The 26,399-nt window shown below is 38.7% G+C and overlaps 1 protein-coding gene across 2 annotated transcripts; it reads left to right on the top strand.

The window, feature by feature from the left end:
- Positions 1-632: 632 nt before the first annotated feature.
- On the top strand, positions 633-25,347 carry DYNC1LI2 (dynein cytoplasmic 1 light intermediate chain 2). Of its 2 annotated transcripts, XM_042438059.1 has the most exons (13): positions 633-787; positions 5,776-5,849; positions 6,373-6,489; positions 7,849-8,079; positions 11,262-11,425; positions 12,199-12,292; positions 13,466-13,601; positions 15,295-15,406; positions 17,543-17,602; positions 18,292-18,333; positions 18,842-18,959; positions 20,361-20,477; positions 22,215-25,347. In XM_042438059.1, the coding sequence occupies exons 1-13, from the start codon at positions 657-659 to the stop codon at positions 22,319-22,321; spliced, it is 1,503 nt and encodes a 500-aa protein (XP_042293993.1). In that variant the 5' UTR covers positions 633-656; the 3' UTR covers positions 22,322-25,347. The 2 variants fall into 2 exon arrangements, with proteins under 2 accessions (XP_042293993.1, XP_042293994.1); XM_042438060.1 differs by lacking the exon at positions 633-787 and having other exon boundaries at positions 6,369-6,489.
- The last annotated feature ends 1,052 nt before the right edge of the window (positions 25,348-26,399 follow it).

The raw sequence follows: 26,399 nt of genomic DNA, 5'->3' as shown, positions 1-26,399 counted from the left end.
TAATAATATATATCAAATAAATAAATAAATAATAATATATTAATAATATATATATATATATATATATATATAAAAAATTAAATATGAAATATAGTATATATAAATATATATTAAACAATATATATATAAAATATATTAATATAACATCTCTGTTGAGGACATTAAAATCCATGCATCTCGTTCTTAAAGGAAGCTTTTTAAATGGTCTTAAAAGCCAAAAGCATGGGAGGCTGGAGAGCTCCATGGCTCCGAAGGCGCATCCTTCCTTCCTTCCCAGCAGCTGGGCGTTGCCAACGGGGCCCGGCCGCGATGCTCCTGGCCGCCACTAGGGGTCCCTGCTCTGCTCAAAGCCAAGGGCGGCGTCCCTCGAAATCCTGAACTCATCCTCCAGCGTCGGGTACCGCTCATTTAGGTGTCTAAACCACTGCCTGAAGAAAAGCCATAATAAAAACCCTTTTTTTACCAGATAGAAATATTTTCCTTGAAGCAAGGGCGCCACGAAGAAGCCGAGGAAACGTGCGAGTGAGATCCGGACGCCGGGAAAAGAGTTCAAGGGAGAGCCCGGCGAACAGGCACCGGAGTAGCCGCCCAAGGCCCTTGCTGCGTTGGTAGGGCAAGCCGGGGTCCTCTTGTGGGGAAGCCGGGGTCCTCGGCGGATGAGGTCACTCTTTGTGGTGGCTGCCGTTGGCAAGATGGCGCCGGTGCTGGCTGAGAAGAAGCTGCTGGCTCCGGAGGGGCCCGGGGCGGCCGAGTTCCCCAGCGAGGAGGAGGAAGGCCAGAGCCTCTGGTGAGCAGCCTCTGGAGGGGCCCTTGGGCCGGGAGGCAGAGGCCCCCACAGACATGGCTCTCATGGGGTGCCAACAGGGGCTCAGAGAAGCAGGGCATAGAATCATAGAGTTGGAAGAGACCCCAAGGGCCACCAGCCCAGCCCCAGTCTGCCATGCAGGAACTCCCCATCACACGACAGATGGCCATCCAGCCTCTGTTTAAAGACCTCCAAGGAAGGAGACCCCACTACTGCTCCACTGTCAAACAGCTCTTACTGCCAGGAGGTTCCTTCTCATGTTAATATGCGAAGGGGCGTCGTAGTGGGGATGGAGGACGCTTGTTTTCTACAGCCCCAGGCAACAGGGCATGGAATGATGGATGCAAGCTACAGGGACATTAGGAGCAACTTGCTGGCAGTAAGAGCTGTTTGATGGTGGAACACACTCCTCCCTTGGAGTCTGGTGGAATCTCCCTCCTTGGAGGTCTTTAAACAGAGGCTGGATGGCCATCTGTCAATGGGGATGCTTTGATTGAGAGTTCCTGCATGGCGGAATAAAGGGGTTGGACTGGATCAGGGCCCTTCTTGGGGTCTCTTCCAGCTCTCTTTCCTACCTTCCTCACAACCAGTGGCCTCCCTTGGGTCGGTGTCACCCTCCTCCTCCCATTTCACCCCATACAGAATCCCTAGTAATGCTTCTTTGGTACTAATGCTACACATCAATCACAATTCCCATAGACCATTGAACCTCACGCTGTAATTGTGACATAAACAACTAAACAAAATTAAAACCATACCTTCAAATTACAATATCATACGCATAACCTAAATGTATTACATACACATGAAGATTTGGTTAAAATGTAAAGAACATTTTAAAAGAATATATATATATTAAATTAAAAATAAAAAGCTAAAAGCATTCATATAAATGTAAATTCATGCTTCTTATTCATGCTCAAAATGAAAAACGTCCTTATGTTCTTCCTGTACATAAAATAAAAGCTAATCATATAAATGTAAACTCATGCTTCTTAGTCATTTTCACAATGGAGGACGCTTTGGACAGAAGGTTTTAATGGAGGACATGTCCTGGAAAAGGAGGACGTCTGGTCATCCTGGTTATGGGAAAACCTCCTTTCATAGAGGCGCAAGAACAAGTATGCTTTCCTATCTCTGCAGCACGCCTTGTTCTTGTAAATATGACATTAACAGGCCTAATCTCAGGATAGTAGCTTCCATAGTTATATATAAAAAGAGAGAGAGAGATAAAATTACAGCATTGGGCTGATTCAAATGCACAGCAGTGGAGAATCAATATTGCCAGCATTAACGCAGCAGGGACTTCATCCGTCTCATATGTCCCTGGCTGCAGGTTGAGTTGCTGGATAAGTTGGGATGACTGTTCACGTCTATTCAAAGTGAGCAGATCTATTGCTCCCTCGGGATGGGGATTTTGGAAATAATTTGAGGTGCTGTACTCCTTTGTAAAGACACTTCATAAAAGAGCATGTTTGTGAAAATATATCTGGTATTTTAAGATACATTTTTGGCACATCCTTACTAATCATAAACTGCTTTTACACCTAGCATTTTGCTTTCTGCCATGGGGCAGGCCTCTCAAAAGCATGTTCTGGGACTGGCCTATAAGACGCACAATAGAAATGGCTGAATTGCTCCAATGATCACATTCATATTGGTCTGGTGTTGTTGTTGTGGACATTATATATTCGTTAGCAAATTACAGTTTCTGTTGGGAGCTTCTATGAGCAGTTAGCAATAGATATACAGTGATATACTTTGAGGTTATTTCCTGTGCTGTGGACAGTTGTCAAATTCTTGTTATGATGATGCCTTTGTGCAGGTGTTTGGAACTACAGGAGTCTTCATCAATATATATATATATATATATATATATATATATATATATACACACTGTATATAGTTTTTTGAAAGCTTGCACAGAGATCTTTGTGGGATTTTTTTGGTTGACCTATCAAAAGTACACTTGTCCCTTGGCATTTGCGGTCTTGCCGTTCGTGCCCCTCAGTCTTTTGCGAAAGGACTGTATTACCACAGTATAGATTTTGGCATTTGTCTTACGTTCAGCGTGGCTGCCTCTATGTTCTTTCATTGCTGGAGCATTTTGTTTCTGGTGTTATCTCCTGCGTTGGATAATTTTTGAAAGCAAATGACTGTATAAGATTATCTCTTGGGATAATTTTAATGTTGTGGATCTGTTGTATAGCTCCCCTCGTGAACTCTTGAGAAAGATTATATGAGATAATTAAATACCAGTATTACTTTGTAGTATTTGATTATATATGTGGAATCTTAAGTGATTCTTACATGTTCTCTTTCTAGACTGATGCCTATTTTGCTCTTAAGCACAGCGAACAAAACTTTTTGGTGTCAGAAGTTACCTTAAAAATGGCTTTTTCAGCCCTGATTTCTCTGACTTAGGAAGAGAGCCAGAATTTGAGTGACAGCTCTCAGTAGCATTTAAGTGAGGGTAAAGGAAAGGTTAAAATGCACCTTGCTAATGAGTTTTTAATTGGTTAGGGATTTGAACATCTGTTCTCCATGGCTGTCTGTGCTGGCATTCTAGTGGAGGGACTGATTCACTGACAAATTACAGGAGGTAAACCACAAGGAAAATTTCCTTCAGCATGGCATTAGATGTGTTTTTAAAGGTATCTTTTTAAATAAGCTGTGAAACCAGAGGCTTCACCTGGAGTCACGAAACTGATATCTCACCAAGTTACAAATGTTACTGTGGATCCCCTTTTTGCTGCCTGATTACTCACCTTAACTGTTAAAGAAAAGGCTTGTCATAACAAGGCAGTAGACTAATGGGTTTAAAATATGGCACTGTCTTAATATAAGATGATCAGAAACCCTCCCCAGCCCCAAGCAGCAGAATTTCCTTTTCGACTGACTGCCACTGCAGTGTTGCATAGGCAATAACTCTGTTTAAAATACTCCCAGAAGACGCACATCCGTTTGTCCCACTGCAGTCATGCTTTATGAATTAATGGATTTCAGATCAAGACAGCTAAAATAATTGATTCAAATCAAGTTTCCAGTATAGTATACGTATTTCTTGAACAAATTTACATAATTATTGCCTAGATACAGTAACTATAACCATATACTTGTTTGTAATTTGTTCATTTTGCCTACAACAGTGGTACTCAGACTTTTTACCCTTGGGACCCCCTGTGAACATCACCCCACCTCAAAGTAGAATATGAATAAAGATAGTTTGTTTATTTAGTGTGCATATTTTCATTTGTGCATTCATATATATTCATATTTTAACATTTTGTAAGGAAATAACAGTGTTCAAATTATAACAGTTTTATTTATGTAAATTCAGTATTCAATTCAACGCATGTTAAATACTACACTAAAAGGTTTGGGTAGAGGAGGAGAGATCAGGGCCTCCAAGTCTCATGCTCCCTTGAGCAACTCCTGCAGGATCCCTTGCTTGGAGATCAGTAACTTACGACTTCCCAGAAAAAGTTGATAGTTACTGAGCATAACATTGTTTGCTATGAAATGAAATGTAAATAATCTCTTTGTTTGGTTAGTAGAATCACAACTATTTGTCTTAAGGATGGAAGACATTGCATAGCTCAGGTGGTTAGGAGGTGTAAAATCTTGTCAGCCTGGTGGAGCTAGTTGATGAACCTTGTGAGAGACAGCATATTGTCTTCTGGATCTAGCATTGGAATGATTTGTCACTTCCTGAGTCCAATAGAAAGGCCATCATAATAAATGCAGTACATAACCTTTGGTTTCATATTTCTGATGTTTGATCCCAGTGTCAACTCCCCCATCCTCATTTGTGCTTTTACAATGAAAAACAACTACAATTCGTTCATTTTTGCTTTCTGTGTAGATCATGTTATGTATGGGGGGCATATTGTAATTAAAACATTAGGGTTTTTTTTCTGGAGTTGCTTCTCTGCACTGCTTATATCCTGATTGTAAGACGCCAAGAGTAAAATAACTAGGCGTTGGAAAAGTCATGGGAGAGGAGTTTCTCAAGCTTAAACCCTTTCAAAAAATCAGCTTGAGGTCAAAGCAGAAGGATCTGAAGTAGCCCCAGGCCTGCCAAGTTGTCTACTGGCTCAGAAGAGGGGGGGAATGGGGAAGAGAGGGCTCAGTTTTGGAATCACTTGGGCTGAGCTCTTTAGACGAAAAACAACATTGGGAGCAAAATCGCATTTGCTGCTAGTCTTTCTGTATGCCTAGGGTGGGGGTGAGTGGGTTAAGCTTTTATCAAGAGCTTGGGGAAATTGCCTTTTGGAAGCTCCAACTTCCAGAATCCTCCAGTAGCAAGGCCACTGACTGTTTTAAAATATCTCTTCTTCTGAACAGATATATCTATCCTGTTTTTAGAAATCCAGACACCATAGTTAGAATTGCGCTATTTCCGCAGTTGTAATCCAACACATCTGGAAGCCACCAGTTTGTGGGAGGCTAATACACTGAATGCCTCTAAAGTGCTGTTTAATGGTGTCCAAGAGTAAATATTCTAAAGGCTCCAAATCACATATGATCTTGGAAGCCAAGAAGGGTCATCCCTGGCTAATACTTGGGTGAAAGGCTGCCAGTGAATTGCAGATGCTGTAGGTTATATTTCACAGGAGAGAGCTGGCAAAACCACCTCTAAGTACTCCTTGCCTAAGAAAACCCTGTGGAATTCTTGGGAGTCACCATAAGCAGATAGTCAACTTGGAAGTGCGGACACACACACATGCAAATGATTGAATTGATGGATACGGAAGGTCAACTTTTCTTGTTTACTCAACCAAGGAAAGGGCATTCTGTCTAGTCATGTGAAAGTCTAGAACAAAAAACCCTTCAAAAGGTCTGCTTCCGCCCACAACTCCCCCTCCCCAATTTCTTCAGCTCTTTACCTCTCTCCATTTCCCCCCATCTGATTTGTGTCATCTCTCAGCCAGACTAATAAGAGACTTTTTTTGTTTGTTTGTGTGCAGGTTCTCAATATTGAGTGAAGTTTCTACCAGATCGAGATCTAAATTACCCTCTGGTAAAAACATTCTGGTCTTTGGTAAGTATCAGTGAGTAATAGCAAAAAGCTTTTCATACTACAGGAATACTGAAAGCCAATTTTTAAAGTATGCTTAATTAGAAAAAGAAAAGCCCTTTTAATTTTGTTGAAAGCCTGTTTAGGAGCACTTACCTTAATACCCAGCCTTAAGTTGAACCTGCATCTCCATTGCTAACAAAGTATCTTAAACCTAATACATTGACATACAGTTTATGGTGCAGGTTCTTTGCTTAGCAGATCTTTGCAAAATATAAAAAAAAATGCAAATGTAGCCTATTTGTGGAATATTAAAATAGATGAAATAGTTCATTCTCCAGATTAGTAACATTTAAAAACTATGTTTGGGGTAGGTGGGAGATTGATGTAAAATGGAACTGCTAATTTATTGTGACAGAACAAATAAGATGCTTCACCTGTACACATAAAGGATCCCTTAAATGCTATGCTGAAAAGTCATGATTGATTGAGTTGTAAAAGGTGGGCTTGTTCATGTTTCTTTTCTGCCCTACAAACTTATTGGCAGGTGATGATGGCTCAGGTAAAACAACACTAATGACTAAAATACAAGGAGCAGAGCATGGCAAGAAAGGAAGAGGCCTTGAATACCTGTACCTGAACATCCATGATGAAGATAGAGATGGTAAAGCCTTTGCTTTCTCTGCATTCCTGTTGCTTAAAGTAGGAGGCTAGAGAGACACAGTTGGGTTGATAATATCTCTTTATAGCTTCATCCATGGACACAGATGTTCAGTGGAGCTTAGTCACATGTAAGCTTATATAGGCTTTGAGTTTGCTTTTGCATTCATTTGTTTTTATTTCCTGAAACACAGATGGGGTTTATAGAAGGAAAAGTGTAATAATATCCTGGATTTTTCATACTTGTTGCATGGCTGTCTAAGAACTAAACATATCTAGTTTGTTTCCATTGAGTGCCTTATCATTATGGGTTTTCTCAGTACTTGCTCAGTATTAGACAATTCATTCAGTTTACATCATTTTTCACTGTATATTCTTGTATTCCTGGAGATTCTTTTTCTTTCCTTACACCAGGGTGGTGGAGGAACATACATGCAGATTCAGAAGTGGTGGTTGGGAAAACTTAATACACTGAAGTAGAAATGTGGATTTAAGAATGGTGTGCCCACAACTTACACGTTAATAAAGGAAGCCCTAGTTCTACCCAGAATGTTTAGGCCAGGGATGAGGACTTTTTGCCTTTGCAGATGTTTTGGCCCACAATTCTATCATGGCTTGTGGTAAGTTCAAAATATCTGGAGGGCTAAAGGTTCCTTGGTTTTACCACTTCACTGTCAGCTGTGTCTTAACCTTTGCATCAGACTGAACTGTGACTTAAAATAGTGCTTTTAACAAATATATAAATCCTCCAATTATAGTCAGTTATAGAATACAGTCAGCCTTCTATATCCACAGATTTTGCATCCATGGATTCAAGCATCCACATCTTGAAAATATTAAAAAATAATAAGTTCCAAAAAGTAAGCTGTGATTTTGCCATTTTATATAAAGGACAATATTTTACTATGCCATTGTATATCTTAGGACTTGTGTATCCACTGATTTTGGTATCCATGGCGGGTTCTGGAACCAAAGCCCAGTGTATACCAAGGGCCCTTTGTACAGTAAATTTGTTTTTACCTGTTAGTGTTGTGCAATATAAGTCGTATATACAATCAAAGCTAGTATGGTGTAATTGTTTGAGTGTTGGACTAGGACTCCATAGACCAGGGTTTAAATCCCAGCTCAGTCATGTAAACCCACTGGGTGACCTTGGGCAAGTCACACTCTCAGCCTCAGAGGATGGCAATATTAAAACTTCCTTTGAAGAAACTTGGCAAGAATACGCCATGGGTTGCCATAAGTAGCAAACAACTTGCAGGTACACAACAACAATAAAACAACACATGTACACACACTCACAAATAATAAATACTACATGTGGAAAGGATTTTTTAATGAGGAGGCTTCTTCTGCTTTTCAGATCAGACCCGCTGTAATGTCTGGATACTTGATGGGGACTTGTACCATAAAGGCCTCTTAAAGTTTGCCATTTCACCAGAATCGTTGCAAGAGACCCTTGTAATCTTTGTGGCTGATATGTCTAGACCTTGGACTATTATGGAATCCTTACAGAAATGGGCAAGTGTCTTGCGTGAACATATTGATAAGCTGAAAATTCCTCCTGAAGAGATGAGAGACATGGAACAGCAATGTAAGTAATTTGAAGCTTAACCTAAGATTTAATTTTTTTCTGTCTGTAGTTAATTAAGAGGAGTTCCCACATTTTAGCCACTCTATACTGTGTCAGGCTATTGATGCACCTAGCCCACCATGGCCTGTTCTGATTGTCATTGGCTCCTGAGTCACTATCTTTGCTTCTTATATGACTGGCATCAATATTGTTATTGCTATTGTGGGAGATAACATCTCTTTTCTACTTGTTTGGTGAACAATTGATGTAGAATTTGGCATCCTGAGAACCCCAAGACTTGTAAGCAAAAACAGTTGTTGTTTTTTAATGAAAAGAGTATGGAAACAGTGAAAAAGTATAGATGAGAGGTCAGGTTAAAAGCACTGTAGTTTACTTTGGAACAAGACACACTGGAGGCTGTCTTAAGAAGTATGTCTTCATATTTCAAATTTTCAAGGGCTTATGTTGAGAAATCTCTGGCAAAAAGGTTCCTTTTTGTGGAGGTCAGTGTGTCTAAGGGCTTCCTTTGTCCAGGCAGAGATTTATTTTAGTCCACCTTTGTGGAAGGCTTAGTAGACACTTTGCCACACAAGAGTGAGTTGTTTTGCTAAATCCCAGAAGCAAGCACTGTGAAACCAGTGAACCATCTTGCAGTGTTGAATTTCCTGTAACTTCATACCTGCAAGCATCATTACCAAGGACATAATATTCAAGACTTGTTTTTCAGACTTTCTCCTTTAGTGCTTCCTTTATTGTCAAGAAGTGTAATCTGGCAAACTCTTTCCTGTTACTTCATGCACCTCCAAGTTTTATTTTGCATTCTGCACATTTTAAAATGGTGCTACAAAATGCTGACTTTCAAACTCAGGTCATGTGGTTTTCTGAAACAAATAGATAGTTTCAAATTCAGTAGAAGAAAGGATCCCTTTCTTCTACAGTGAGGGATGTTTGTGTTGGGGATTACATCATTCCATATTGGCCTTGTGAGTTAAAACATGAGTTGATGGTCTGTTGTGGCCAAAGTAATGCCTGCTTTGGGAATTAAACAAAATACATTGCTATTTATGTTATTCCCAGGTTGTAGCATTTCATGCAGCATTTGTGGCAGTCATGCCTCAGCTGAAATGGAAACTGCTGAATAAACTGTTGAAAACTGCAAGAGTGAAACCATAGCCAGTGCTGTGCTTTTTGGGCAGAGGGGGGGTGATAGGCATGGAAGGATTTGTTGTACCAGCTTAGGCAGCAGCTTGGGTAACATGAGGACAGTTTCACCCAAAGGGGAAGGCTTTGGATTTTTGTACTGCACTTGCCCACAAGAGACTCTTCTTCACAGTAACATCACTTGAAATGTCACAAGAGGTCAGCAGTTTAGAGATGGAGCAATTTGGCTTCCTATGAATGTTTCAGTGTGATTTGGTTGCAGATGAAAAAAGGAGGGTGATCTGTATTTCTAAAAGGGGATATATAAATGGGATATATAGAGTGGGATATACAGTTGGCTCTCCACATTTGTGGCTTTGACTCTTGCAGATTTGATTATTTGTGGGTTTGATCAATCTCTCTAGGAATCTCTAGGTCCTCCAATGAAACTCTACTGGAAGCTGACCATAGAGTTGTGCTGGAAAACTTAGACGTTCCTAGAGAACACTTCTCTAAGCAGTTGTAGGTCCTCCAGCATGATTCAGTGGTCAACTTTGGGCAGATGTTAACCATAGAATTGCACTGGAGGACCTGGAGATTCCTAAAGAGGTCTTCTCTTAGGTAAAAAGAATAGTGTGTGTGTTTTTTATTTACGATTTTTCCACATTCACGGGGGTCCTTCACTCCTAGCCCCAGCAAATGTGAAGAGACCGCTATATAAATGAGATATAATGGGATATATAAAGATGGGCCTCTTCTGTGCAGATCACCCCAACCTGCTTCCTTCAAGAGCATTAGCAGCTGCCTCTGCTAGAACAAAGTGATGGTGATCTAAAGAGTAAAAAACAACTGAAAGCTCCAAAGTAGGACAGATACTGGTGGGCCGGGAAGAGTACAGATGTTGCAGAGTTACTGGTTAGATCATTCAATTCAGTTGTAGAAAAAGGTACAGCACGTGTGCGTGTGGCCATATCCAGGGAAGGCAATTAGGTTAATGTGTTTCCACAAAAATGAAAGCAAAGAGTCTTCACGCCTAACAAGTTTTCTTTATAGTTTTGCTATTTGAGGGCATATGTGTACAGTTTGGAGGTACTGTAGTAGAGTACTTGCTTACAGTTTGCGGCTGAACATAAAGAACCAGGGTCTGTGAAGGCTAAGGAATCGGTTGAGTTAAAACACACCTGATTGCAGTGAAGTGACTAAAGCCTGCTAAAACTCTATGCCCTTATTACTACAAGCAGTGTGTGCTTGAACCAGTGTTTTATGCTGCATTCAATGCTCTGGGGAGTGTTCTGGATTATTGTGAATTGCCATTTCCCTGAACTATTAATATTGCTGACATTTCTCCTCCTTAGAGCTGTGTTGGGAAGAATTTAGATCTTTTATCTCCTGGTAGATCTCAGGTTGGTCAGGTCTGGATGATTTCTTGAGTTCAGGATATACTCCATACAAGCTGCTTTAAGTCCTAATTTTTGGGGGAAAGCGGGGTACAAATAAATATAATAATAACACCTTTGCCAATGGTTTTAGCTCTCCTTTCTTGTTCCTGGCTTTTTTGTGGATCACAGTGATGAGCAGAGAGATAGAAGCAGTTACAGAAGCCATTCTTGCACACTGCTATTGGGATTTGGCTTGTGGAGCCGAGGAGAGAAGTTTCATGGCTCCACTGGGATATTGTACTGAATACAAGACTTTTCCTAGATTCCTCTGAAGGAGGCTCTCTGAAATTCTGAAATGTTACTCTATTGACATTTCTAACCAAGACATACATGAATAGATTTTGAATACTGTATCAAGAGCTCTTTAAAAAATAGGTTATTTTGAGACAGCGCTTGGCTATTTCCTTTTAAAAAATACTTGAAAAATAAACTTGTCAAGCATACAGAATCATCCTGAAAACATTCGACTGAAGGGCCATTCCAACTTAATTATAGCAGCTTCATTTGTTACTGTTTTGACTCTCTTGTTCTACTCCCTCAAATTTTCTTCCTTGCTTAACCTCAGAGATAACTCTCTTTAGTAACATAAAAGTATTTGATTATATGTCTAAATATTTTCCTTAGTTGTGAAGGCTTTTCAAGAATATGTAGAACCCGAAGAAGGTTATCAGGGATCGCCACAGAGAAGAGCTCCATCAGGACAAGAGGATGAAAATGTTACATTACCACTTGGCGATAATGTGCTGACTCACAACCTTGGGATCCCTGTGATAGTTGTTTGTACAAAGGTGAGGTAGAGCTCTTGCTCACTGATGATACTAGGCAGTCATTTGTATTGGTGTACAGCTTTGTAAATTTGAAGTCAAGACATGGGGGCAGTCTTCATCTGAATAAAGTGGCTTTTCTTTATACTGGGAAAATGGTAGGAAGTAGCCTTTGGAATTAGTTGAACTTTCATCTACTTGAGAAGCAGTTCTGGCCACTTAGTAAAATTCATTTGTATGTTTTTTATGTGTTTCTGTATTTGAGCTTTACTATTCTAGGATTGAATCTAGATTTAATCATGCTTAGAGAAAACTCACTGAAATCAGTGGGAGATGATAGTCATTAAATAAATCCTTGCTGATCAGATAGTCTGCACTAAGCATGATTGCGTCTGGGTCCAGTACAGCATATTGTGTCTTCTTGCAGTTTAGATGTGTGTAGCTGTCAAAATCTGTGTTTATCTGGTGTTGGATTTTAGGTGTATATCCAAGAAGAGCATTGAGCCATTCCCTTTTCTATTCTTATTGTCCTAATTTTCAGATAATCTTTAAATATGTTTCAGTTATATTGAGTACAGGCAATCTCCGTTTTGCACATGTTACACATACACAGAGAGAGAAGCCAAAACCTTTGTGTTTAAATGAAGTTTTGAAAAATACAGTTAAGCAAAAGTAGTCAGTGGAATATTTTGCTTAATTGTCTCTTACAAAACTTCCTTTGAACTTTGATTTAGGTAAAAGCATGCATATTTTGCATATACATTCAACTTTAAGATGGCTCTGTGTTTCTTTTTCAGTGTGATGCAGTAAGTATATTAGAAAAGGAACATGACTACAGAGAAGAACACTTTGATTTTATCCAATCGCATATTCGTAGATTCTGCTTACAGTGTATCCTTTTCCTGCTTGAGCTTAACTAATAATAAATTTTTGCATATTGAGATGTTAGCTTTCCATACTTTAAAAATGTGTACACCTGCGAAAAGATCCATAACTTTAATCCTCAAAGCTAGGTTGAAAACATCTGAGTACAAAATTAAGGGGGAGAAAAACAATGGGGACGTGGAGGCAGGGTTCTGCTACAGACCTCCAAGCCAAACTGAGGACTTGGATGAACAGATAGCCACAAATTCATAAAGGAGAGATGTATTAGATGTACTAGTAAGGAGGGATTTCAACTATCCGGATGTGTGTTGGATGTCAAACGCTGCCAGAAATTTAAGATCTAACAAATTCCTCACTTACCTTGCAGACAGTTTAATTGTCCAGAAGGTGGAAGAGGCAACTAAGGGATCAGCTACTTTAGATCAGATCCTAACCAGCAGGGATGATCCGTTAAAGAAGTTGAAGTGGTCAGAGTGACCATGTTCTCCTAGACTTGGTTATACAGCAGAAAGGGGAAGCCAAGCATAGTCAGACATGCATTATAGACTTTAGGAAAGCTGATTTCAGTAAACGTATAGAAATAATGGGGGTAATCCTGTGGTTAGCAGGAAACACTTCAGATTTTATTGTTTTTAAGAAAGGTTCCCCTGGACCTGAAATAGCTCTGTTCTCCAAAATACGATGAAACTGTTTTGCACAGTCTCAAAGGATGCAGTGGGTCTTTTTAAGTGGGGGAGGCATGGTGAGGGCCACATACAGGTTGTGGACTATCTTTGCCTACCTGGGATTTAGCCTATTATTTATAGGATATTAATGAATACTATGCATCACTTAGGAATTATTCTTTCTCTGCAAATTTCAAGTTTAAACTTAAGTTTCTAGTTAAGCAGTTTCTCTTTAAATCTACTGTGTTGCAATGTGACATAGCCGCTATCCTTATTTATGATCTTTCTTCATGTTAGATACTTCTCTACCAGCCCTTCTTTCCCGTTGTCTTTCCTTAGACACTGAAATGCCTGCTTCATAACAGTTGTACTTTTGTTCCATTTATTCACTGTATTTATATTTATTTTTTTAAAAACTTCTGCCCAAAACAACTGGAATGTATATTTTAAATGTCTGATTTGAACTGATATCAGTATTATACTCTGCCTACTGTTTTCCTTAAAACATAAATAGATGGAGCAGCCTTGATCTATACATCAGTTAAGGAGGAAAAAAACCTCGACTTGTTGTATAAATACACTGTACATAAAGCATACGGCTTTCACTTTACCACTCCTGCCTTAGTGGTAGAAAAAGATGCAGTTTTCATGTAAGTTGAAGTACAGCAAATGAGGCCTTGCTCTTTTTTATCTTTTCAGTAAGGCTTAAAAAGCCATTTTAACTGGAAAGAATAGAATTTTGCTAGCGATGGATGGATGTGTAAGAGGTACTCATGTAGATGAAGTAAAAATAATACTGTAGAATGAGAAATCATATGTTTTAATACTAGTTGTTTTTTTAATTTTTGTAATTAATGTTTTAGTTCAATCCTTTTTAAATTATTGGAAGCCGCCTTGAATCCAATTTTGGGATGAAAGTGGGATATAAATCCAATAAATAAATAAAATGTCCTTAGAAGTCCCTCTTTGCTTACTTAATGGAAATCAGTTCCTTTAAAATGAGAGTATGTAAGTTTGCATCCTTATGGACTGAACTCAAGACTTGCTTAGGTTTTGAGTTTTGACACAACTTTCTGGCCTAAATCCAATTGTTAGTTCCAAGTAAAATGAACTATTGAATTGACTTGCCATGGGCCAAAACACACTGCAGAAACAATCCAGTTTGAGACCACTTTAACTGCCTTGGCTCAATGATAGGGACTTCTGAGAACTGTTGTTTAGTGAGATATTTAGCTTTCTCTGTTAGAGAGCTCTGGTACCACAAGAAACTATAGTTCCCAAAATTCTCTAGCACTGAGCCAGGGCAGTTGAAGCGGTCTGCAGTGTGTTTTGCTCCCATGTTCCCATAGATTCACTGGGAATGATTCTAGTTAGCCTACAACTGCTGTTACAAAGAGGCCTGTGTCTCCTTTTACCATTGGCTGCATCTGCACTGCAGAAATAATCCAGTTTGATACCACATTAACGTCTGGAAATTGTAATTTTGTGAGACATTTAGTCTTCTCTATCATAGAGCTCTGGTGCCACAACAAACTACAGTTCTCAGAATTCCACAGTATTTAGCAATGGCAGTTAAAGTGGTATAAAATTGGATTAATTCTGCAGTGTAAATGCAGCCATTGTCACTATGATGTTCAGAGCTGCTGCAACAGTGCTTCTGCATCCCTGAATGCCTGAGTGTCACAGCTGTATCATTCGAGGAGTTATATTCATTTATAACAGAGATTCTCAAACTTAGCTGCCGCAGGTACTTTGGACTTAATCTCTCAGAAGCCCTAGCCAGCTTTGTCAATAGCCATGACATCTGGGAGCTGGAGTCCAAAATATCTGGAGGACCAAAGTTTGGGAACCAGTGATTTATATAATTGCAGATGGCATTCTCTGGGATGTTTGGCCCATATAGATGCTGATGCCAAAAGGTGCTGCTCATAACTGATGGTAAGGAACCAAAGAGTGGTTTGGGGACAACTGCTTGCTTCTGTTTTCTAAGCATAGATTGTATTTTTTCAGTGTTACAATCAGTTCACACTTTTAAAAGATCCAGATGTGACCAACCATACTTTATCATGTTTATTATATAAGTGAAGCCTACCCAGTTTTATTATTGACTCTGAAGTTATTCAGATAATTGGATGGTTGTTGTTCTTTGCTTTCCTTCATTTTTCAGGTAGGCCTTCTGCCTCTTGTTTTGTGCCTTTTGTCTTACAACATAACGAATTCCAGTAGTTTTTGGAAAAATAGCAAGTGAAATAGATATCTTCAAAATGTCCCTGTATTATTTGCCATGATTCTGTATGACTGAAATAAGAATGCATTTGCATAAATTGTATTTCTATACCATAGACCTGCTGGCTGGGACAACGAAAAGAAAATTGCAATTCTACATGAAAACTTCGCAACGGTTAAACCAGAAGATGCATATGAAGACTTCATTGTAAAACCACCTGTAAGAAAGGTATAGCAGCTTTGAAACATTGGTTTCTCTTGCATGCAGTGTTGCTGGTAACTGTTATATTGAACATCATTTGCAGAATCGTGATGAGAATATTACGTTGACTGCCACCAGTAACAGCAATGTATGTCTGTATCAAAAAATTCTGAAGCTAATGCAACAAACTATTATGGTAGCACTGTGTGCAATTTCTATTTAATCTAATGTTGTTAGTCTTATTGCTGTTACAATTTGAATGTATATTATACACAAATATATAACCACAAAGTTGTCTCGTGTATTTCACTGGTTCCAGTGCTCACAAGAAACTCACAAATAAGAGATTTTCAGATAGCATTCAATCGTGTATGCATGTCAATTTGTTGTTTCATGCAGTTTTCACCATTCTTCACCGTAGTGGTGATACCTTCTTCCTTCAGAGGTTGCGTACTTAAAGAGCTGTAAATTCATTCTTTCCCACCTCATTTGTCAAATACACACTCTTATTTTAAAGGATATTTGCATCAGTAAAAAGACAGCCAAATTCACATAATCTCCAGCTGTTTCATTCCCTCATCATTTTTTTCTAAATATATATATACACAAATTATATAACACAACACTAACATGTAAAAATAAATTGATTGTACAGTTGGCCCATGGTATCCACTGGGGTTTGGTTCCCTGACCCCCCCATGGATACCAAAATCTGTGGATGCTCAAGTCCCATTAAATACAATGGCATAGTAAAATGATATACCTTATATATTAAAATGGCAAAAATCACAGTTTGCTTTTGGGAAAATATATAGTATTTTCAAGCTGTGGATGCTTGAATCCATGGACACAGAGGGCTGACAGTATAATTCGTAGAATATCTTTTCTTCCATTCATATCCTCTGCACAAATTCTAGAATGCTAAATACAGGTTGATAAAGTCCTGCTTTGAATTCACCTATATATTCAACCACTGTTCTTACTTTAGCAGAGTGGAAGACTAATTGACCTGATTTACAATAGGAACTCTCCAAAGACATCCTTACATTATGTCTTGCAGGGATTTGAGTTTTCAAGTGATGATTCCAGAGAGATTCTTTCTGTAATAGAATTTGATTTTATATGTTAAAAAAATGCTTTTGATTCTGTAATCGAATTTGATTTTGAAAAATGCTGAAATAACCACTCATATAATGGACTACCCCTAGCTAAGTTCCTAATTTTGTTCCTGTGTTCCACAATGCATGTCCTCAAAGAATGTTAAGTCTTGCCCCACATATAGTTTAGAACATGGACAGATTAATACATAAATTACTTCTGCTCTCTGACAGTTGGAAAAACTTCTAAACGTGTATTTCTTCCGATGAATAAATACCTTCATGTTAAGGCTATTAGGACAACATACACACACTTATCACAAGAAAAATGTCCAGAAAGAATGGCATTTGGTCGAACAAATGAGCATATATATCAGAGTGTACTAACTGGTCCTTTAAATTCATTGTGCTTGTGTAACCTATAAAAGGTAATTGTCTAAATCCCTCAATATTTTATGATATTCCATGCTTATATATGATACATTTTTTTTATTTGCTAAAGTGCCAAATGAGATGTTGCTAGAAATGTGTTCTTGTGTAGATTTATGCTTAGGTTTCAAGAGTGATACCCTGTCAACTTTTTTGGCTCTCTGATATGCTTTAGCTAGAAACAGCTTGCGGTACTCTTTAAATGTTAATTTTCTCAAAAGCCTTTCTGCTTCTATTTCATGTTGAGGCCTTTGGGGTACAATTCCTCTTCAACCTTAGCAACTGGGGAAACTACTGTGGGTAGAATTTCCCATGTGATTCATATCTGTATCCAGCTTTTGCAGTTAATGTGGTAGTTTGGCTGGTGAGGGGCTATATCCCAGCCATTAGGAAGCACATTTCTCTGGGTTTGTTTGTTCTTTTCTGGAACTTCATGTATGTATGTGTGCTTGAGTGTGCATGTAAATATGTGTGAGATATAAAAGAGTAGTTTGTCCGCATTAGTAAGACACTGGAGGGACAACAGAGTGGATAGAGGATATCAAAGATAATTCTGTTTGACCCTCACCTTATAATTAAGGTAGCCATTTTCTGTTTGTAATAATATTTTGTGGTTTTTGTTCCTGCTTCTCATCAGTTAGTTCATGATAAAGAGCTTGCAGCCGAAGATGAACAAGTGTTTCTTATGAAGCAGCAGGTAAGAAAATGAAACTGTTGAACATCATGGATCCCCCCCCCCGAAGCTTATAATATTGAGACTTATGTCTCTTGTAAATAATCAGAAGTTGGTGTGTGGATGGTCTGATACCGACAGTCAAGTCCTTGGCCTTAGGTGCTGTGTGCCAGAAGGCAGATGTAGTGCACTCTAGATTGGAGAGGCCCTCCTCTGTGTTTGTCCATCCTCTGTGCAGGACAGGGATAGATGGAGTTTAGATTGTTAATTCTATAAATATACTATTTTTGCAGGATGTGAAAATTTTTGCATTAACTATCATGGCATGTTTTCAGAGAACTTGGGAATTGCATTTCTGTGAGGAAGGTGCAAGAGATCTCTGTGCTCTGAAGAACTTGGATTCCCTGGTTCCTTGGGGATAAGCCATTACTTCAGGCTAACATCAAATCGCAGTGTGATTTACACATTGTGATAAACTGCTAGAATCTGTGACTTAAAAAAGCCAGTACACCTGTTTTTTCTTCTGTGAGATTATATAGGATGTCTCAAATCACTTACACACAAGTTATCTTTATCTCTTGTGATAGTTTATGAAGAATATGTCAGATTCAAAAAGGATGAAGCTTATACTCACAAAAGAATGCTATTACATGCGGTTACATTTTAAAAATATTTCTCCCCCAGTAGATTTATGAGTTTTGGTTCCCTTTCAGTCTTACCTTGCCAAGCAGCCAGCCACACCTACAAGGGCTTCTGTAAGTATGCATTCATAGCAACACTATTTTTAGTTTAGAATGCAGGTCAGAATCTCAGCATCGAAGTTATTGAAACTATTGAGCCCTTCAACAGCATTTCTTTACAACCTGCTTAGAACACAGTATACCATTTAAGAATGTAATTCCCATAGCATCTCAAAAGAATGAAGCAGTTTGTTCTTGTTTAGAGTGTGAGTAGGTAAATAACTTTAACAGTGGAAGTAACTGGTGAAACTGCATGCATCCGGACAGCATGTGATAGAAATTTACCTCTTCCAATGAAAATCAATAAATAAAAGAATAAAGCAGGGAGGAGGATTGGGGAAGGAGATTTCACATTAAAAAAATACATTAAAAAAGCCAGACATTGTCACTCCTTCTCATCTCTTCAACTAAGGAAGGCTGCTCCTGAAGTTTGGAGGATCTGTGAGAGAGTAAATAGTTAGTGTATGCTTGTTTTTCATGTTATTGGCTGTAAATTGCATTGTTGTGTTGTGCTGTTATCCAGGAATCTCCTGCACGAGGGCCTTCTGGATCACCAAGACCCCAGGGTCGACCAGGCCCTGCTACTGTCCCCAGTGCCTCACCAATAGCATCGGTTAAGAAACCAGACCCAACTATTAAAAGTATGTATTGCAGTTTAATATACATGTATGTATGTAATTTTTATATATAGTTTCTCTGTTTTATAAACTAGTAATGCAGTTTAGCAGATGGGCCAAGAGCCATCTGAACCAACATTAGGTCAGCTGAAACTGTGTTGTATCGAAACTTTGGTCCTGGCAATATCAGTGTGGCTCTGACTGATAGATTGGGACTCAGGAATTTTATTTTGAAGCACCTTCTGTTGATTTCCGTGTGTTGGAAATTACTTAGGCCAACTCTAGCCTTGGCATCATTTTGTGTTTGCACAGGGGCTGTCTCTCTAGCTATGATTTGGATGTGGCATAGCTCAGCTCCTCCCCTGCTTCATCCTTTCCCTTTTTAGCTTTTCAGCTGGTTAATCTCAGCCCTTGCAGAGGCTGATCTCTGCAGTTAGCCAATAGAAGGCAATTATGCTGGTATAAGGGAAGTTTAGCCCGCGAAAGGCAGGTGCAGCCAGCACAAACACCTTGTGCCTCATCCTAACCCATTCCGGCCAGCCTATCTTTGAGTTAAGATTGCATTGCATCTTGATCTATAGAACTCTGAGTTTGTAAGATAAAGGGCAGGTACAAATCTAGTTGATACTTTTAAACATTCATATGGGATACCCATTGGACTTACAAATTCTGAGAGTTATTCGAGCTGGAGAGAATGGTGAACAATAATATTTGTCTCTGAATCCCCTTTGGAATGTGATTTTACGTGAAGTAAATGATAATAATCACTATGAAGAAGTTAATCGTGATTGATACACTTTCATAGAATAAACAAGGAAAGCAAACACATCCAAAGACAATGTGTGGAAGAGTGGTGGCTAGATAGAGCCAGTAAATTGGGGCAAATGAATAAATATAAAGGTAAATATTTCCCCTTTGACATGATTGTCAAGTTGTGTCTGACTCTAGGAGTGGTGCTCATCTCTGTTATTAAGCCGAAGAGTCAGTGTTGTCAAAGACGACTGATCATGTGGCTAGCATGATTGCATAGAGTGGTGTTACCTTCCCACCGAAGTGGTACCTATTTATTTATTTGCACTTTTACATGCTTTTGAATTGCTAGGTTGGCAGAAGCTGGGACTAGTGATGGGAGCTCACTCTGTCCCACGGCACTTGGGCCTCAAACTGCCAACCTTGCGATCATCAGTCAGCATTTTAACCGCTGAGCCTCCCACGTCCCACGGTGAATAAATACAAGGCCAGAAAAATACGTGCAGGTTTGTGTTTGAGTGAACAGTGGGAAGATAGCAGATGTGGTTAGGGATACTTTCTATCATTTTTTATCCTCATCATCCTTGACACTTTAAAAATATTTAAAGTGACAAAGAGTTGCTGATCCATTGAAATCTTATATGCCTTAAACTTGATCCTTGCCTCCTTTTTTAGACAATGCAGCAAGTGAAGGTGTGCTGGCCAGCTTCTTCAACAGCCTTTTGAGTAAAAAGACTGGTTCTCCTGGGAGCCCTGGTGCAGGAGGAGTACAGAGTACAGCTAAAAAATCAGGTATTGTTCTGTTTTAAAAGCTAATAAAGAGTCATTCCCGGCCCCTGTTCATTTAAGGGTGTAGCTCACAAGTAATGCTAAACTAGATTTGCAGTCTTTGATATGAAAGGCTTGTTTATCAAATTTTCAGAATATGTATTTAAATCAAGATTCTGCTTCAAGCTATAATGCTTAAAATGTATCATCTCAGCTGTATAGGAAGCAGTGGAAATGGGGATAGCTGGTGGTTTAGGCTTGTTGAGTCACAAAATCATGAATTAGAATTGCATGCAGAGCACCCCATTCTGCCCAGACTAGGGCTGAGCAGTCAAAAATGATATTAGATTATAATTTATATCAGCCCTAGCCAGACCATGGAACATTAGTATAAGAAGCCAAATTTATTGGAGGGCCAAAAAGAACCTAAATCAGTTTACATTATAATGATCCACCCCCCCCCCCAAATCCGGGGCTGTATCTATTTTTACCTAGATTTTAATATAGCTGCTATAAGGAAAAATAAATGCAGTGTTTATATTCTGCTATTCCAGACAGATCAGCCATAAGTAAAATGGATCTTTGAAAGGACAATTATTACAATAATAATAATTATTATTATATTTACATCCCACCCTTTTTCTAAAACTGGGTCTCAGGGCAGCTCACAATATTAAAAATAGTAGTTAAAAGCATACAAAAATAGTACATTACAATAGAATTAAATGATTACAATATTAAAGCAAGTTACATGATAAAATAATAAAATACTATTAAAAAGTTAAAAATGTTAAAAAAAACTTTAAAACAATACAACACCCCATCCCATGCTTTAAAAACTTTCTCTTCCCCAGAGTAGGTTTAGCCTGAGCTAAAGCAACATAATATGAGCTAAAGCAACATAATATGCCTTTCAAATATGTATTTGAAAAGGTCTGATGAAGGAGCTCAGGAGACAGAAATGAAAGTGGAAAAACTACACAGCTCTGTGTGGATCATCTTTCTTAACTGGCCTCAATGTTCTTTTTAAAAAGGCTGGTTGAGTGAGTGAGGGTGGACTGAGGGTCTGGGAAGCTAATATATTCCCTCCTTTCTTTTTCCCAGAGTAGGTTTAACTGGCTGCTCCACAGCTAACCTTGTTGTTCTAATATTTCAGTGAATGTATGTTATTCTCAAGAGGCCTGGGTCTGCTTGAAACTTCAACAGAGCAACGTAGCTCAGAGAATCATATAACCAATTGAGTCTTTCCTTGTTCCTTCCATAGTCCAGAGCAAACAAGCTCCGAGCAACTTAAAAAGCTATTTCCAGTAACTTAAAACCTATTCCCAGTCATCTGTTGAAATTATGAGGGTGCTTGCAACTTTTTGGGTCTGCATTAAGTTAGATCCTAACTGGAGTGATGTTTAGTCCTTATTGGGTTGAAAGTTAATTCATGATACTGATGACTTGGGTTCATTTGTTTCAGACCGTAAGCAGCATAGCCAGTCAGGAGGGTTCTCCCCAGTTGTAGTTCAGCAACTTTTGTATGTCCATTGCTCTTTTCCCTCTTTCCTGGTTGAGTCCATATTGAAATAAATATTTACTTTGTCTAGTGGCAGAGCGAAATATTTTAACACACAAATGAGTTTGTCTCATGGAGAGCTAGATCAGCTCCGGTCTGTGTAACCCCACCTTAATATTCTGTTTTTTATTGTGATAGTAGGATTGTGGACTTCACATGCATGATGAAGGGTACTAACAAAGCTCCTTGATGCTTTTTAGGGCAAAAAACTGTTTTGACAAACGTTCAAGAAGAACTGGACAGAATGACTCGCAAGCCAGACTCTATGGTAACAGCCAACTCCTCTCCGACAGAAAACGAAGCTTGATTATGCTTGAAAGCCGCATATGTAAATGACCAAATAACTATGTATATTGATCTGATAAGACCAGGAGCTCTCTGCTATGGCAGATGCTATAAGTTTTTCTTGGGGCCGGGGGAAATGAAATTTAACCTTCATTGGCTTATCCCAGTATCAAGTGCACATATGGGAAGTTTTGCATATAAAATTCCTCTGTTTTAAAATAACCATTTTAGAATTTAAATAGGGCAATTCTCTTATTTGTGGTGGCAAACGAAGTGGAGCTGCGGTTTTTAGAGAAGAGCACAGAGAGACAAGATGCAGAATTCCTGCTGGAAAGCCCTAGTTACTGCTGGCACTAAGGAAGAATGAAGTACCCTTTTCCAAGTTTACTGGAGTTGGCCATTCAGAACATTGTACTTGGAGAGAATCTGGTGTAGTCAGCGGTTGGTTAAATGAAGAATGTATATAATTCCGCATTCTTTAAAAAGGGGAAATGCAAGGTTCTGCTCAGTAGAGTAAAAAGCATGTTGGAGAGACTGGAGAAAAGCAGTATTGAAGATATATTATCAGATAATCACGTTTTTTAAAAAAGCCTATACAGTTGGGGAGTTGCTCAAAACTTACAACACTGAACATCATGGGAATTATTATTGCTATCAATTGCGTTTTTTGTGTTCTGACAAAGATACATAAAAATAGGATGGGTGCCCTTTTTGTCATAACTGACACAGGGAAAGAAACTTGCTTAGACCAAGTGCCTGGCACAGTGAGAGATGTGTCTTTTAGAAGGTGCTTGAACCTCTTGTGCACTATAGTACAAACAGTCTCTGTTTGTTTAACTTTATTTTAAAATGTGTTAACTTTTGATAGTCATGTTTAATTTTGAATTGGTTTTTTTTTCCTGAGAGCTTCTGCCTAGGATTGTTCCTTCACTCCAAAGTATTCAAACTGCCTGGCCTGTGAAGAAGATCAGGGGACATATCACTTTCCCATAATGAAACACATTACAGAATACAAATCAATATTAGTTTTGGTAGCTAAAAGTTAACTACAAAGCTAAAAACTGAATCCTGCCTTAAGGTTTTTAAAATCTTATGATTTTTCTGGTAAACTTCCAAGAATCTTGTTCCAAGTTGCAGTAAACTAGTATTTTCAGGTTTACACAGATAAACATAGAACTTCATGGTTTTGTTATCTTAATGGTTTACCCCCTCAGTGTAGCTTTTTAAATGTGGAAAGAAATCTGAATGGTTGTCTGTCGTTGGGTTAGTATTTTTAGCCCCTAAGATAAACTCTCAGTTACTGAAATGGCACTTTTGAGTTTCTATATTGAGAGAGAAACACTACCTTTGTTATAGTACTGAACATGTTTATAATCAACATGCAGAAGGGAAAAAACACGCCGTATGAATTATACAGAGTTTACTTTTATTGATGAAGATTTGTGTGCTAGGGTATCTTGTTTCTGAATAGAACACCCCATTATATATGTATGTATATGTATATGTTAAATATACAGAATGAATTGACCACTAACACAGTACTGGATGTAATTGCAAACCCTGTGTTACACAAAGAGGCCATCTCTTTGCTTTTGTAAGTCTGTCTAACACTAATTAGAAGGCTGAGAGTATTTACTTGTATTAACATGAAAGCATGTTCACTTGTGCCAGTTATGTCTCCTTCCGTTTTTTAAACTTCTTTTTAATAAATTTCAACACGTCAGTTACATCCAGAGTTGCCTAGATGTTAAACGGATGATCTATGGCCAAGGGATCTGGTGTGTGATTTTGCTGCCTGTGACAATCTGGCACATGATTTGCCAGACACACACTAACAAAAACTGTAGCCTTGTACCACCCCAGCAGATGTGACTTGCATCCTGACCTTGTGGCTTGCAGCTTTAACTATACTGTTAGGCAGCTGCCACTTTTGTGCCATGTATACACGCGTAGCCAGTTGGCATGCTGGGATGATTGAGTTTACACTGGGTTGTAGCAGAAGGAACTTTACCACCTTCTTCAGTGCTTGCAGAATGGTGATGGCATAGAAGCAGCCTTCTGATGGGCTGGCCAATCCAGAGCTGATTTTGGCTACTTGGAGACTACTTTGGAAGCAAAATGGGCTCATCTGGATCTTGTGATGGGTTGTGGTTCTAGTGCAAGCCTTGGTACCTAACTGCCTCTTTTTAATTAATGTTTTGTCATTCACACAGATGATTCATACTGAGTACCAGTTCTGTGTAAGTGACACAAAATGAATGTTAAATCCACTACAAATGAACACAATCCAACAATATACCACTTTTCCATTGTGCTTGGATCTAAACAAATGTTTGAATCTCCCTCCTTTTTTTCCTTTCTTTTTCTTTTTTTTTTTTTTTGGCAAGTGAATGCTCCTAGTTTCTCAAAGAAAGATAATGTTGTGTTTGCCAAAGTCTAGTAACTTTGAAAAGCTGCACAGTTGTCTTTTTTGGCGTTCTTAAGCATTGGAACCAAAGGCCAAACTGCAAACAGCCTTTACCTTTTAAAAATATAATTAATTTCATTTTCAGGATACATTTTTATGGTAGACTGTTAAAATTAATACACAGCTATATTTATATACGGTATAGTGATTGCACCTACTGTTCATGTTTAAAGTAATAATCTATTGAACTTGAAGAGAAGGCAAATATACAGGATTGGCCCTCCATCAAAATGCTATGGTTATGCTGCTTGATATTTTTTTAAGTTTGCACTTTTTATTGGCATTTTAAAACATGTTTTAAACTGAACAGAAGTTGTTGTATTTAATTTAATTTAACTGCATTAAAAGTGACTGAACTTAACCATATCCATGCTGTAAATGAAAGTTCACTCTCTTATATTACTAAGTTTATTGATGTTTTTAACTTCCATCGAGGACTGCAAATATATCCAACACAACCCTTAGTCCAGTTGTACAGCTTTAACCAGGTGCAGTTATGTTGAACCTTGCTTTCTAGTGCTGGCAAAAAATGAGGACATGTCTTTAATTAATGGCTTCAATAAATACCAACCAAGACTGCTTACCAGAGTTGTGTCTTTACTGTGCAGGACTGTTTTAGAATTGTGGTTTGATGCAAAGGAAGTTTTGAACTCAGCGTACTGTAATATAGGCCTGTTACAGACTGCCAAAATAAAGCTGCTTCAGGTCTCTTTGGAAGCATGCTGTTTAAATGATGCATGCATCCGAAGAATCCGGAAGCTGCACCAAAGCTGCACTCCAGTGCTTAGGAATGGAGTGTGGCTTTGGCGCGACCTCCAGACTCTTAGGACCTAGGCATCATTCAAATAGCATACCTCCAAAGAGACCCAAAGCAGCTTTATTTTGGCAGTCTGTAACAGGCCATAGTCAAATAAATATGCAGATCCAATGAAACTTTCCAGCATCTTGGCCAACAGTGGGCAGTACTGTGCCTTGTAAGGCTCACAAGGAATAAGGTTCCTGTAATCAGACTAAGAACCTCTTTTGTTTGGCTTCCTTCCCACAGTACCCAGCCAGATGCTTGTGGGAAGCTCACAAAGAAGGTAAGAAGAGAATAGCATTTCCCTATTCGATATTCCCAGTACTTTCCATTCAAGTACATGTTCTTATTTCACCTCTCCTTGAAGGACGGTATAGGAAGAGCCCATATCTGGAAAGACATTGCTCCTGTGGTTCTGGTCAAATAGAATTGGTGAAACATGTACTCTTTTTTAGTGTCTACACTATAAAGACCAATGCACTGATCCTTATTTTGCCAATACTCTACAAACATCCAGGATGTTCAGTTCCCCCCTGCTTTCAGACATTAATCCTACTATAACACATAAAGTAGCTAAATTTTATGCAGCAGCAATTAAAATCCAACAGGTAATGACTTGCCCTACAGATTAGTAGTTTAATTTCTAGTTGGTCTTTGTCAGGATGAGCTGGGCTCTGTCCTCTGATTATCTGTATTTTTTAGGTATATCTGTATTTTTATTTTTATGAGTTTTTAAACTGTATATTGTATTTTGTGTGCTGCTGCTGTTGTTATGCTGGATTGTGAGCATAATAAATATATCACAAATGACCACTTGAAGAACTGTAGTTGCAG

This window comes from Sceloporus undulatus, chromosome 8 (genome assembly GCF_019175285.1).
Source record: "Sceloporus undulatus isolate JIND9_A2432 ecotype Alabama chromosome 8, SceUnd_v1.1, whole genome shotgun sequence".
Classification (NCBI taxonomy): Eukaryota; Metazoa; Chordata; class Lepidosauria; order Squamata; family Phrynosomatidae; genus Sceloporus; species Sceloporus undulatus.
The sequence above is the reverse complement of the archived record's forward strand: the minus strand, read 5'-3'. Positions and strand labels throughout refer to the sequence as shown.

Bases quoted from the DNA above. Each gene is read 5' to 3' on its own strand.
- DYNC1LI2 (XM_042438059.1), top strand. From the start codon at position 657: ATGAGGTCACTCTTTGTGGTGGCTGCCGTTGGCAAGATGGCGCCGGTG. The intron at 8,080-11,261 runs GTAAGTAATTTG...TATTTTCCTTAG, and splicing joins GAGAGACATGGAACAGCAAT to TTGTGAAGGCTTTTCAAGAA. The intron at 18,960-20,360 runs GTATGTATTGCA...CTCCTTTTTTAG, and splicing joins ACCAGACCCAACTATTAAAA to ACAATGCAGCAAGTGAAGGT.